At 43.9% G+C, this 15647-nt stretch overlaps 1 protein-coding gene across 1 annotated transcript in view; it reads right to left on the bottom strand.

The window, feature by feature from the left end:
- The window catches only part of pcxb (pyruvate carboxylase b), a 315031-nt gene that overhangs the window by 288079 nt on the left and 11305 nt on the right, over positions 1-15647 (bottom strand). The window contains exons 5-7 of the mRNA XM_073835799.1: positions 6082-6227; positions 5052-5169; positions 2468-2653 (exon numbers count right to left, since the gene is read on the bottom strand). Coding sequence (XP_073691900.1) covers positions 2468-2653; positions 5052-5169; positions 6082-6227 — 450 coding nt within the window. The remainder of the gene's footprint in view (positions 1-2467; positions 2654-5051; positions 5170-6081; positions 6228-15647) is intronic.

Genomic DNA, 15647 nt, shown 5'->3' with positions numbered 1-15647 from the left:
TCGCCGCCTCGGGCACGGAGATAGCAGACGTTGCCACCTCGGGCAGGCAGATAGCGGACGTCGCCGCCTCGGGCAGGCAGATAGTGGACGTTTCCGCCTCAGGCACGGAGATAGCGGATGTTGCCGCCTCAGGCACGGAGATAGCGGATGTTGCCGCCTCAGGCACGGAGATAGCGGATGTTGCCACCTCAGGCACGGAGATAGCGGATGTTGCCGCCTCAGGCACGGAGATAGCGGATGTTGCCGCCTCAGGCACGGAGATAGCGGATGTTGCCGCCTCAGGCACGGAGATAGCGGATGTTGCCACCTCAGGCGCGGAGATAGCGGATGTTGCCGCCTCAGGCACGGAGATAGCGGATGTTGTCGTCTCAGGCACGGAGATAGCGGATGTTGCCGCCTCAGGTACGGAGATAGCGGATGTTGCCGCCTCAGGCACGGAGATAGCGGATGTTGCCGCCTCAGGCACAAAGACAGCGGATGTTGTCGTCTCAGGTAGGGAGATAGCAGACGTTGCAGCCTCAGGCACGGAAATAGCGGATGTTGCCGCCTCAGGCACGGAGATAGCGGATGTTACCGCCTCAGGCACGGAGATAGCGGATGTTGTCGTCTCAGGCAGGGAGATAGCAGACGTTGCAGCCTCAGGCACGGGAATAGCGGACGTTGCAGCCTCCCCGCGAAAGATCGTCTCCGCCCCCGCCGCAAAGCAGGGACCCTTCCGTGCAGCCTCGGCGCTGGCCAAGCAGGCATAAATAAATTCAAACCGCTTGGCCGACGCCGCCTCGAAGGACATCCCGGCAGTGTCAGGAACAGAGCGGATGGTCGCCGGCCCCAAACGTGCGTCCGCCGCCTCTTCAAAAAAAATCCTCCCCGCTGGACCCATCAGTGATGTCTGCATTCTGTCACGGTTCAGATACAAGGAAGGTCTGGGTCCAAAAGCAGGTGAATAGATTTTAATCAAACACAAATAAACAAACAAAAGGCCAACACGGCACAAACTAATAAATTTAAACACAAAATAAACAAGATCAAGAACACAATCTAAATCCAGGAATTCGGGAACACACAAGAACATCAAAGACACGAGACAATGCAGACATAAAGCAGAATGAGCAGTGAAGGGTACTTATAGTCCTGATAGTGACCAGATGTGGGTGATTAGTGCTAATGACAAAGACAAGTGACAATCAAGGAGTGCAGTGCAGGAAAGCGACCTCAGGTGGCTGAGGGAAACCCCACAGCCCCAATCATGACAGTCATACGTTCATAGCATCTGCATAGGGTTATTGCATTTGTATTCAACAACAACAATTTTGCAGTGTTGGTCATCCATATAGTCCTATTATATATACAAATATATCTATTTTTTTTAAATATATTATTTTATCTTTCCCTGAATACAGTGAGATCCATATATATAATGTATTCTCTTTATCTCTCTCTATATATATTACTTTACATAATCTCAACGGAATATAGCATGTAAAATAAACTGCTGCTGCATAAATCCCATAGCAGATTTACAGTACACAGGTGGAGCTGGGGAAGGCAGGGTTTCAGAGGAAGTCCAGCTTGCAGTGAGCGCGAAACCAGGTAGTGTTGTCAAAAGTACAGACTTTGTTAGCAGTCGGTATGAAAATTTAAAAAACGTCCATTTCCTGCTAACATTTGAGCGCTGTTTAGTGGATTCTTAAACACCACTGACGGGAGTGTTAGAAAGCCACGTCTATTAGTGGATCCCTAATATATCTGCTCATAGACTCAGATACCTGCTTTCAAACACCCCCGTTTGCCTCTGTGTAAGCGCTCGGTGAAGAGCGTGAAGCGATGATTATTGTAGCCAATCACAATCATATCTGTTGAGCACATGAACACAATGGCCAATCGGCCTAAATGTTAGCGGGACATAGACAGTACCGACTGAACACTAGAATGCTGAGCAGAAGCCAATCAGCTTGTGCCATGTAGGAAATTTTTATTATTAGCAGATCCCAAGTTTGTTACTAATCATCTACAGAAAAAAAAGGGAGATAAGAGGACATACAAAAAAAAGGAAAGAGATAAATTATGTAGGCAGTGCAACACATATCTTTGTAATGACAGACATCACTGGGAGTTTACTACCAATAACTAATCGATCACTTCAATCTCCATTTATCAGCCTCTGCTAAACACATCAATAAATAAAACACCTTCCTCTGAGACTAGATCTTTTGATAGAGCAGCACTGAGAACTAACATATGTTAATCATTCAGTACACACATACAGCAAAGGAGTCGAGAGAAATCTGGGCCTGGTTGCACATGCCTTCAGGGAGTGTGCATACGTGTGACCAGGCATAATGAAGTGAGAGAAGGCATTATAACCTTGAGTTGATTGACTCACACTGTCTAGAGGAAAGCTCAAGAAGGGCATGCTAAGTATGTTGCTAAGAGAAATCTATGTGTAAGCTGTGGTCGCAGGTTGTACACATGTCAATCTTTCGCGTATGTGCGTAATGTACCTGTTTGGCCAGGTTGACTGAGTCTGAGGTCAGTCTGTCTCTGAGGTGAGGGTCAAGCTGGGCAGCAGGAGCGATCTCTACCACTTTCTGATGTCTTCTCTGGATAGAGCAATCCCTCTCATACAGATGAATTACGTTTCCATATTTATCACCTGTAAGTGAAAGCGAGGAGAATAAATATTGATAGAAAGGACAGAGAGAGATGTGAACAGAGAACTTTAAGTTTGCCTGGCTTAAAGGGGTCATGAACTGAGAAATCAAAATTCCTTTGATCTTGTGACATATAAGAGGAGAGCCCAAAACGTCCCCATTAGTCTAAAAACAGCTTATATTAAAGTCAATCTACCAAAACGACAGGTTGTGGAATGTGCCACTTTATGACGCAATAGTCTACATCACTGCCTTTTTAGTCCCTATCGATTTGCGCATATAGTGTAAATAACTAGAGAGGCAAACGCAAGTCTACGCAGAAACCAAACAATAAAGATGGCTCAGAAGACAACAAGATGGAAAAACACTTTGCACTGCCTTCCTTCTGATCCCAACATTAGGAAAGAGGGGATGAAATTTATTTTTAATAAAGATCCAAACCACATCAGTAAGAACTTGGTCCTTTTCTCATACGATTTTACTGCAGAATTGTTTACAAAGCACAATTCGACGCAGGATTTTCAAAAAGTAAAACTAAAAGACAATGTTGTGCCGACTATATTGCATCCGACAGTAATGTCGCACCACACAAGCGTGAGTAACTGTTTTTATTATGTGGTCACTATTGCTTTGTCTGTTATTACAGATTGTTTGAAATGAGAATTTATGCATCTTTAACCTAAATCACAGCAACATCCATCTGTGAAGGATGTAGGCTGTCAAACATGTCAAACAAACTGTTAGCCAATCATACAAGTGAGCATTTACTTCCAAGTTTACAATCCGCCATGACTATTCAAACAGAGCGTTGCAATGAGGGGGGGTTAAAAGAGAACAGAAAATAGCTTATTACTTCTAAATGATGATGTTTTTTATCTAAAACTCTTGACAACAATATAAGTGGACCTCTGAGAACAGTACAAAATAAAAACAAAGGCAGCTTGTGACCCCTTTAAATGGGTTACTCTCAGAATGCAGAACAATGCCATTTTCCTATCTCAATATACTGAATAAAATATTTTCTTAAAGGTCCACTGAAGTGCTCTGAAAATGCATTATTCTATGTGTTGACGTAATTTCAACTGAAACAGGAAGACAGGGTGGTCAAGCAGTCCCGCCCTCTAAAATAGCCAATAGTACTTTATATCGCAGCTTGGCCTAGAGCCGTTGAGTCTGGTAAAGCCGCATTTGACAGAATATGACAGCCACAATCTCATCCATATATCGCTATAAATTCTGTGTAGAATTCAAATGTGTCTGATACGTTTTATGGTCTGCGCCGAGTCGCGCATATGATCCGCTCGGGACACTTCGGATTCTAAAGAGCATTTGATTGGACAGAATGTTTGATGAGAAGCTGAAGTGCAGGGTGATGTCAACAAAATCGTTGATCCATATTGGCAAAAGTTAGAGACTGTAAGTTTTGAATGTGCATATCTTGTAAATGTGAATTTTGTCTGTTTTGAATCTGTTTTAAGGCTAACATATTCATACTAAAAGCCAAAAAACTTCAATTTTGATTACATGGGGACTTAAAGATATAAACAAAAGATAAAATCTAAAATAACATTTGTTTTATCACAAATAAGTGAACATAAGGATGCATTTTTAATCAATTTAATACTTTGGTTTAAGCAGATGTTTTTTTTTATTATTGTCATGTCATATGAAAAACTAGAAATTAATTAACTAAAAAATTAATTAAGATCTTTTGGGGTGTTTCTTATTTCCCTTTCTCATGAATATTGTTTTAATTGGTAATCATTTCATATTTTAGGTCTTTACTATGTCCTCAATTGCACTTTCATTCTGTTGGTCTTTTGTGATATCCCTTTAGTTTAAAATAAAAGTGTGAAAGATTGAATTTTTTTGTGGGAAAACAAGATAATACAACAGTTTCAAACAGTGGTTGAAAGTCTTTTTCAAGTGAATATTCTGGGTTTTACTGATACTCTCCTTTAAATTTGAGTTAATTATTTTGTATCTCAGATATTTGTCTACATAGCTTTGACATTAGATTCACAATGGAGGATAAGAAGACAGTCATAAAATCTGTTTATCTGAGAGTGAGAGAAAGGGAGAGAGAGAAAGAGCATGTGGTTGGTGTTCCCTGGACACATACAGAGCCATTCTCTGTTAACAAGCCCAATTCAATTCCAGCTGTATGTTATCGACTATGAGCTCTGTTCCAGACGAGCAAATCACGTCTAATGAGCCAAAATACTCAGCTATAATGGCTCAAATACACCAGAGAGAAGCAAATAGATCATAGTAAGCATAGTAAACAAATATGTGCACACAGCCTAGGGACTAGCAGACAAATTCTTATATTATCCCTCTCTGTTTCTTTTGTTAACACAAACATACACAAACACAAAATACATGGATTAATATACTCACCAAGAATTTGTACTTCAATGTGTCGTGGTTTCTCTATGAACTTCTCAACAAACAGAGCACCGTTACCAAATGCCGCCAGAGCTTCTGAATATGCTCTCTGATAGTTCTCCTCTAATTCCTGTAAAGAAAACACAAAATTCAATTTGCGGGTCAATAACATTTTTAATGTTTTATTCTTAGCGGAACAAAGGCCACACATCCACTTTAGTATGCACTTGATTGTGTTCATGAAAAATTGAGCTTATTATACTTTGATTTCCCTTCTATGTTAAAGACATTAAATGAAGTCTCTCCAGAAAACATGGTGGACAATATTTACACACTCTTGACAAGACAATGCTTGTCCACTCGTCTCACAGAGCCTGGTAGATAGAGGCAATAAACACTAAACACTTTTCACTAGTGACAATAAATATAGGCAATAAATCCAGCAAATGGACTATGTAGAGCAAGCAATGTCAATGTGATATAGTATTGCACTGGAGTAGTAATTGTCACATGTGCATGTCCATGTGTCAAGTGGAGGACAATGAGCATCAATTGTACCGTAACGCAACTGAATGCTATCGTAAAACAGGCGGTATCCACGGACATAAAATAAATAATATATATTGTATACACGTGCAGAAAATGAGGCCCATTAACAGTCGTGATCGACATGGTTTAGTGGGCTAGCCTTGAAAATCACAGTTATCTGTTAAGGCGAGAAGGACACTACTTTCAGAATACAATGTCAGATTGAGTTTTTTTTTATAGAAGTGAAGGGTGATTTGTGGGTCTTGCAACAATGCTCCTGATTCCTTGAGTGGAAAAAGTGATATGTGCAATTTTTAGTTTTTTTTAATACTTTCTTTTATACCAGTTTAATTTGTAGAAGCAGCTGTAATAAGTTTACATGTTGTGGTGTTGTGGCATTCTGTATATTAAGATGGCTGGCCTGCTATCATCACAGTGACATATGATTTTTTTGTTTTTGATTTCCTGGACATTTATTTTTTTAGGCTTTCATGGGCCATAAGAATACACAAACCTCATCATTTCGGACCACCCTCATCCCACGGCCTCCTCCTCCATATGCAGCTTTAAAGATGATGGGAAAGTCGTAGGTTTTGGCAAATTCCTGAGCTTCTTGAAGAGATGAGATAGGTGCGTCTGTTCCGGGAACAACTGGAACACCTTTACGCACAAACACACACTTACTTTCAATAAATCATATACACAAGTTTCACAAAATACTGTTACGAAGAAATATATATATAAAAAAAAGACAAAACTACAATTATTGTATTGAACTGTAGAACTTTACTATACAACTTGATTATCTCAGTTTTTTGTTATTTGTAAATTATACCTTGTAAATTTAAAATAAAATTATAAATCATTTTTGGTGCAGAAGGGATCTTGTTGCGTGCATGTAAACTGCAAAAACATACATTTATCAAATTATTTGATATGTTTCTGTACACCATGGGACAAGCTGCATATGCAATAAGCTGCTTTATTGTTGACAAATGACATTGTTGACATTTTGCAAGTTTTGTTTTCTACAATGGATTGTAAGTAAATAATCAACTCACTCAGTGCTCTTTTTGTTTTCTGTCTTATAAAAATATCCCTTTATTATTTCAGTGTGAGAAACCATTGGAAACGATTAAGTGCAGACTTTTTTACAAACCCATTTAAACAATTTGATCAAAAGAGTGATTTGTTCACGAATCTAACATTTTTAACAGCTGATAGAAAACAAACATACTTTACTGCTGAAATGTTATAAGAGAAAATGATTCTCAGGTAGGTATATGGTAATATTACTGAGCACAGCAGTATTTTACTGGGGCTCGTGTCCCAGTAAAAAAAGGTCTTGTGACACCCCTGGTTTACACACATGCAACAAGATGGATTTGGCCTAAATCGAAAGTAAAAAATGAATAGAATTAGATTCAGATCTTATTTATTTTTGGCATACTATTTGGGCCACATCCATATGTGTTCCATATATCCACAAAGCAAAACATTTAAAGTAAAGTGAAACAATAAAGTCTAAACATTTGCATCTGAATTTCCTGTTATTTCATAAACTTATGGCATTAAAACTTTAAAATGAATAAATTAATTAGTTAATTGATTAAACTTAACGCCATGTCTACACTGGGCATGAGCGGCACAATACAACAAAATACAATAAAATCCATTAAAATCAGTGATAGTGTCTACACTAGATGCAGTAGGGGACACTGGGGGCAATTGTAACAAGGGGCAATTGTTACAAACTCAATTCCTTTAATCATAAACAAGCTAGAGTGATGGCACTTGATCTGCTCAGTAGGATTCTCTCTGCCTGTGAAAAAAGGAGCATGATTGCTTCACCTCAGCAGAATGTTTCAACAAAATACTGACTTTGAGGTATGAAACTAACTTTTTGGATGTACCGTATTTTTCTACTGCTGTTTAAAGTTTAGATGACGGTGAATGCTCAGCAGAATGCTGTGTCAGATGCTACAGCAGTAAAGTGATTACTTTGAGGTAGGCTTACATTTAAGATACAGTGGGTTAATATGATTTATTTTTTTGTGTTACAATTGCCCCCAAACACTGTTACAATCGCCCCCACTAAGAAGTCTGTGAGTTGGTAAGGAAAATAAAAAAGTAACAATTGCCCCTGGTCTACAATACGGCGTGACTTGACAATTCCCTGACAGTAAGGCAAGGAAATGCCTTAGTATTTATATAGCACATTTTATACACAGTGGTCATTTGAAAATGCTTAAAAAAATTACCAAAACACAAATCATAAAACTGTCATAAGAAATATTAAATATATAAAATAAATATAAAATAAAAAATACAATAAAAATAAAAATTACTTTCTACTTTAGATTCTACTTTAAAATGAATATGATGTGCTATGAATACCATAGTACTCGATAAGGAAAGCCAATAAACACTACTTGTGCTTTGCCATTCAGGAAATTAAAAAGAAATTCCAAAGTAAAAGATGCTGAGGAGAAGCATCTTAACAGTAGCAAAGTCAGTAAACTGTTGCCCATTCTATTTCTGACATACTCCAAGTCCTTGCGGTTATTCTGACATGAAGGACAAATGGATTTGGAACGGTCTGTTTGTTGCGTCTAGTGTAGACACGATGTAAGATGTTTAACTGTTTCTCAGGGGGCCTGAGCACTTGTCTGCAGTTAAGGCTGGGAGCTACACCAACCTGACCAGGCAGTGGACCAACTAGACCAGGCTAAACCAGGAAAGACCAACAAACCACCTTCAACTTGTTCCGTTTTGCACAAATTTTGCAGAAATTAGCATACTGTACAAAGTTTTGAGCATTACATAAATATTGGAAATTGGAAAACTTGCTGCTTAAGTTTTTATAATAGCAATTTGCATATACTCCAGAATGTTATGAAGAGTGATCAGATGAATTGCATAGTCCTTCTTTGCCATGAAAATTAACTTAATCCCGAAAAAAACTTTCCACTGCATTTCATTGCTGTCATTAAAGGTGTCACGACCACACACAAAGGGAGAAGGTGAGTATCTTTCAAGGTATTTATTAACAAACGTGCACAGTACAACACACGTGCAATCGGGTGAAATAAGGTCTCTGTGGTCAAATCTTCAAACAAACACAACAGGTGAGTTCAAGTTCATAAGGGTCATAGCGTTAGCAATAGTCACTTCCCTTTAACACGATTAACGTGTATCACAGGAGAACATCAGAGCAATCCACGAGGAGCACAGGAGAACATCGGAAGAATCCACGAGGAGCACAGGAGAGACAACAGGAGGGGGAGAAGATCCACAGAGAAACATCCATGCAACTTTGATACCAGCCGATGAGTGAGTGGCAGAGGTAGGTATATAAAGGGTGTGGTGATTGCCGGTGCAGGTGACGGTGATTAGTATTCTGGTGATGGTTCACGGGTGTGCTGTGGTGGTGATTGGCTGGTTGGTGGAGGATCGTGGTGATTGGGGCTGAGGGAACGTGCAGAGGGTGTGACATCACCCCCTCCTCCACGGGTGACTCCTGGCACCCAAGAACGGCGACGGGGACGACCACGACCTCTGGGAGCTGGGCGTTCGGGATGTTGGCGGTGGAATTCCTCGAGGAGAGTCGGGTCCAGGATGTCGTCACGGGGTATCCACGATCTCTCCTCGGGTCCGAACCCCTCCCAGTCCACTAGGTACTGGAGCTGGCCGTTCCGCCGCCGGGAGTCTAGGATTTCTTGGACTTGGTAGATGTTATCTCCAAGGATCTCTGGCGGGTCGGGAGGAGGAGGTGACTCCGACTCTGTGGAGGAAGGGAACAGGGGTTCAGTGTGGCGCTTGAGTAGGGAAACGTGAAACGAGGGGGCGATTCTGTAATGTGGAGGTAGGTTTAGACGGTAGGTGACAGGGTTGATCTGTGAGTGCACGGTGAAGGGCCCTATGTAGCGGGGACTCAGCTTCCTACTGGGCAGCCGGAGGCGTATGTCTCGAGTGGACAACCATACCTGGTCCCCGGGGAGGTAAACTGGGTTGGGTAACCTACGGCGGTTGGCATGTTCCGTATGCCTCCGTACTGCCCGCTGGAGATGGACGTGCGCTGAGTCCCACACCCTCTCGCTCTCTCGGAACCAGTGATCTACCGCGGGCACCTCGGAGGACTCTCCAGTCCATGGAAACAGAGCTGGTTGATAACCTAGAATGCATTGGAATGGGGTTAGACCAGTAGAGGTTTGACGGAGGGAATTTTGCGCATACTCAGCCCACGGTAGATACTGGCTCCAGGTGTTTTGATGTTGGGAACAGTACGTCCGAAGGTAGCGGGAGATTTCCTGTATTTTCCGTTCGGTCTGCCCGTTCGTTTGAGGGTGATATCCGGATGACAGGCTGACTGTGGTACCCAGAAGTTGGAAGAAGGCCCGCCAGACCCTGGAAATGAATTGGGGTCCCCGATCGGACACGATGTCTTCTGGGAGTCCGAAGTTCCGGAATACATTGTGGAATAGTGCCTCTGCGGTTTCTAGTGCTGTGGGGAGACCTTTGAGAGGTATTAATTTGCAAGCTTTCGAGAATCGATCGACTACCACTAAAATTGTGGTGTAACCCTGAGAGGGGGGCAGGTCTGTGGCGAAGTCAATGCCCAAGTGTGTCCAGGGTCGGCGGGGAATAGGTAACGGTTGTAATTTACCTTCGGGTAAGCGGCGTGGGGTTGTGTTGACGGCGCAGACCGAACATCCTTGGACGTACCGTTCCACTTCCCTGCTCATGTTGGGCCACCAATATTTCTGCTGGAGGAGCGAGAGGGTTCGCCTGCTGCCAGGATGTCCTGAGCCGGGGGACGTGTGCGTACTATCCAGCAGAAGGGGTCTGAGACGGCTTGGGACATAGACACGACCCGGGGGAAGCTCCGGTGGTGCAGGTTCCTCGAAGGTGGCGGCCCGTATATCTTCATCCAGCTGCCATAGTATGGGTGCGAGAAAGACAGATGGGGGTAGAATTGGATCAGGATCGTCAGAGGTAGGTTCAGGTGAGTGCATACGTGATAGGGCGTCTGCTTTGGTGTTTTTGTGGCCGGGTTGGTAAGTAATGTGGAAATTGAATCGGGTAAAGAATAATGACCAGCGAGCTTGGCGGGCATTTAGTCTCTTGGCGTTCTGAATGTACTGGAGGTTCTTGTGGTCGGTTATTACGGTGAAGGGGAACTGGGCTCCTTCCAACCAGTGCCGCCACTCTTCGAGGGCGAGCTTTATGGCCAGCAGTTCGCGGTCTCCAATTCCATAATTCTGCTCAGCTGGGGTAAGTTTTTTGGAATAGTACGCACACGGGTGGAGGGATCGGGGTTCATCAGACCACTGGGACAGCACGGCTCCTACGCCCACGTCCGCCGCATCTACCTCCACCACGAAGGGCCTTGAAGGGTCGGGGTGCTTGAGGATGGGAGCGGTGGTGAACATTAGTTTTAGACGGTCGAAGGCTTGCTGAGCCTCTGGAGTCCACTGTAGTACCCGGCGACCTCCCTTTAAGAGGGAAGTGAGTGGAGCCGATAGGAGGCTATAGTTCTTTATAAAGCGTCGGTAGAAGTTAGCGAAGCCTAAGAAACGCTGAAGCTCCTTCACCGTCCTGGGCTCCGCCCACTTGGCCACTGCGTCCACCTTGCCGGCTTCCATGTGAACTCCCTCCGCAGTGATCACGTATCCGAGAAAGGAGATGGTGGGCTGATGGAATTCACATTTTTCTAATTTTAGATAGAGTTGGTACTCACGGAGGCGTTGGAGAACCTGACGGACGTGGTCTTGATGTTCCTTTAGGTTACGTGAGTAAATGAGGATATCGTCAATGTAGATGATTACGAATCGATGGAGGTAGTCGCGGAAGATTTCGTTCATGAAATTCTGAAATACGGAAGGACTGTTAGCCAGGCCATAGGGCATCACCTGATATTCATAGTGACCGGTGGGGGTGATGAAGGCGGTCTTCCACTCATCTCCTTCTCGGATACGGATCAGGTTGTATGCACTGCGGAGGTCGAGTTTGGTGAAGACGCGGGCTTCCCGTAGTTCCTCCAAGGCAGCTGGCACTAGAGGAAGTGGATAGGCGAATTTCACCGTGGCGTCGTTGAGCACCCGGTAGTCAATGCAAGGTCTGAGCCCACCATCCTTCTTGGGGACGAAGAAGAAACTGGATGCTGCTGGGGACGTGGAAGGTCTGATGAACCCCTGTTGGAGAGCCTCCTGGATGTAATTCTCCATGGCTTCCTGCTCAGGACGTGAGAGGGGGTAGATCTTCCCGTGGGGTAGTTTGGCGCCTGGCAGCAGGTCGATACTACAGTCCCAGGGCCGGTGCGGTGGTAGTTGTGTGGCCCGTTCCTTGCTGAAGACATCGGTGAAAGACTGATAGACGGGGGGAATGGTGGTGGCGGATTGAGTGGCAGGGCTCTCTATGGTGGTGGCGTGCAGAGGGATAGGACGGTATGGAGACTTTGCATCTGACGAGGAAGGATGGTAGCCGTGGTCCCCACACGTTGCGCCCCACTCCAGGACCTCTCCTGTGCTCCAATCTATGCGGGGTTGGTGCTTAATGAGCCATGGTCTGCCCAGGATGACATCCACGTTGGCTCGCGGGAGTACTAGGAGGGTCAAATGTTCCCGGTGGTTGTGTTGGGAGACGAGGGTCACTTTTCTGGTCCGGCGAGATATCTTACCATCGCCCAATGGTGAGTTTTGGATTGTGGTTATGTGGTATGTGACCTCATTTTGAACGGTGGGAATTCGATGTTTAGCAATGAAGTGTGATGAAACAAAATTGCCAGCCGCTCCGGAATCCACGAGCACATAGATGGGGAGAGTACGAGAGTTTACTATTAGTTTAGCGGTAATATGGGGTAAGAGAGACATGGCCGGAGTAATAGATACGGTACTCACCATTGGACGAGGCGGGCGGACTGGACAGGCACTGATGAAGTGAGAGGCTTCTCCACAATATAGGCACAGATGATTATTAATTCGTCGTTTCCTCTCCGCAGGATCCAGGCGATAGGAGTCAGTAATCATAGGCTCCTCCGCGTCTCGTTGGGGTGACGGTGTTCGGAGTGGAGGGAAGCTGGGTACAGACTTTGTAGAAGGACACGCTGAGAGATGTTGAGAAATGCCTACTGCCTTCTTAATAAAGGTTTCCAGCGGTACGTTGTCATCGTAAATAACCATATGCTTGCGGATCTGGGGTTTAAGCCCCTTACGGTAGGCTGCTAGGAGAGCTACTTGGTTCCAACCACTGGTGGCCGCTAGGGAGCGGAAGCGCAGGGTGTATTCATGGATATTGGACGCACCTTGATTCAGAGTGATCAGCTCGTCGTGCACCGAAAGGGGAGTGAGCGCAGCTCCAAACACGTCCTTGAAGTGGGCAACGAAAGCATTATAGGAGATTAAAGCGTCGCTCCGTGAATTCCAGAGTGCGTCTGCCCATTGGAGTGCCTGTCCAGTGAGGAGGGAAATCATAAAAGATATTTTAGAAATTTCGTTAGGAAACTGGTGTGCGTTGGCTTCAATATAGAGGGAACTTTGCAGGAGGAAACCATTGCAACCACCCGGGTCTCCGGAATAACTCATGGGGCGAGAGAGGGGCGTGTTGGAAATCGTCGTTGGAGCAGCAGGTAGAGATTGACGAAGGACGTTTACCATATCCGCAAATGGATCGGGGGTGTCTTCGGTGATAGCGGCACTCGCCTCCATGAGTGAAGCGGTGAGTTAATATTTTATGGGCTGGTATCCTGTCACGACCACACACAAAGGGAGAAGGTGAGTATCTTTCAAGGTATTTATTAACAAACGTGCACAGTACAACACACGTGCAATCGGGTGAAATAAGGTCTCTGTGGTCAAATCTTCAAACAAACACAACAGGTGAGTTCAAGTTCATAAGGGTCATAGCGTTAGCAATAGTCACTTCCCTTTAACACGATTAACGTGTATCACAGGAGAACATCAGAGCAATCCACGAGGAGCACAGGAGAACATCGGAAGAATCCACGAGGAGCACAGGAGAGACAACAGGAGGGGGAGAAGATCCACAGAGAAACATCCATGCAACTTTGATACCAGCCGATGAGTGAGTGGCAGAGGTAGGTATATAAAGGGTGTGGTGATTGCCGGTGCAGGTGACGGTGATTAGTATTCTGGTGATGGTTCACGGGTGTGCTGTGGTGGTGATTGGCTGGTTGGTGGAGGATCGTGGTGATTGGGGCTGAGGGAACGTGCAGAGGGTGTGACAAAAGGACCTGCTGAGATCATTTCAGTAATCGTCTTGTTAACTCAGGTGAGAATGTTGACGAGCACAAGGCTGGAGATGTCAGGCTGATTGGGTTAGAATGGCAGACTTGACATGTTAAAAGGAGTGTGATGCTTGAAATCATTGTTCTTCCATTGTTAACCATGGTGACCTGCAAAGAAATGCGTGCAGCCATCATTGCGTTGCATAAAAATGGCTTCACAGGCAAGGATATTGTGGCTACTAAGATCAACAATTTATAGGATCATCAAGAACTTCAAGGAAAGAGGTTCAATTCTTGTTAAGAAGGCTTCAGGGCGTCCAAGAAAGTCCAGTAAGCGCCAGGATTGTCTCCTAAAGAGGATTCAGCTGCAGGATCGGAGTGCCAACAGTGCAGAGCTTGCTCAGGAATGGCAGCAGGCAGGTGTGAGCGCATCTGCACGCACAGTGAGGCCAAGACTTTTGGAAGATGGCCTGGTGCCAAGAAGGGCACATCAGGGACAGATTGATCTTCTGCAAAAAGTATGGCGAATGGACTGCTGAGGACTGGGGCAAAGTCATATTCTCTGAAGCCTCTTTCCGATTGTTTGGGGCATCTGGAAAAAGGCTTGTCCGGAGAAGAAAAGGTGAGCGCTACCATCAGTCCTGTGTCATGCCAACAGTAAAGCATCCTGAGACCATTCATGTGTGGGGTTGCTTCTCATCCAAGGGAGTGGGCTCACTCACAATTTTGCCCAAAAACACGGGTGGACAAACAAAAACCCACTAATTCTGACAAACTCCAAGAAGTGATTATGAAAGAATGGGTTGCTATCAGTCGGGATTTGGCCCAGAAGTTGATTGAGAGCATGCTCAGTCGAATTGCAGAGGTCCTGAAAAAGAAGGGCCAATACTGCAAATACTGACTCTTTGCATAAATGTCATGTAATTGTCGATAAAAGCCTTTGAAACGTATGAAGTGCTTGTAATTATATTTCAGTACATCACAGAAACAACTGAAACAAAGATCTAAAAGCAGTTTAGCAGCAAACTTTGTGAAAACTAATATTTGTGTCATTCTCAAAACTTTTGGCCACGACTGTACATCAATATACATTTGCAATCAAAATTATTCAACCCCCTTGACCTGCAAGACATTTTGCTGCAGAAAACAAAAGGCATCAGTAAACTATTAGAGAAAGTTTATTATTATACATTCAAGCAATTCTGAGAATGTAAGTTGATGAATAATACAAAAAAAAAAAAAAAAAAAAAATTGGCTCTAAGCGTTTAGGTTCAAAATTATTCAACTCCAAAAGTCAAATTTGGCGCAGAATCTTTTATTCTGTAAAACCACCAATAAACACTGCTTGGAAGTGCTTGGAAGCTTCTGTCACCTCTCTACTGCTATCTTGGCCAATTCCTCACTTGAAAAAGCTTTCAGATCACTGATAATTTTTTGGTTTTCACTTTGCCACTTTGTTCAAATTCGACCAAATATTTTCAATGTGAATTAAATCTGGAGACTGAGCAGGCCTCTCAAGAGCATTCTATGACTGATCCCTGAACCAAGCATAAGTAGATTTGGATGTATATGATTGTCCTGCAGGAAAGTTATTATTAGCGTCAGCCTTTGCACTGGCATCACAATTTTTTGCCAAAATGCCTGATACTTCAAATAATCCATGATGTCCTTCATACAGTCCTGTTATCGGGTCATCTTTAGCAGGTATTTGGCTGTACATTGCAGGTTTTTCCTCAGTTGTTCTGATCTAACATTTTATGATATTGTGCTTTTTCTTTAATACCCTCAAAGGTTTTCTGGTACAACACATTTTAAGGTAAAGAATAAGGTTGCCA

The sequence above is a fragment of the Garra rufa genome, chromosome 3 (assembly GCF_049309525.1).
Source record: "Garra rufa chromosome 3, GarRuf1.0, whole genome shotgun sequence".
Taxonomy (NCBI): domain Eukaryota; kingdom Metazoa; phylum Chordata; class Actinopteri; order Cypriniformes; family Cyprinidae; genus Garra; species Garra rufa.
The sequence above is the reverse complement of the archived record's forward strand: the minus strand, read 5'-3'. Positions and strand labels throughout refer to the sequence as shown.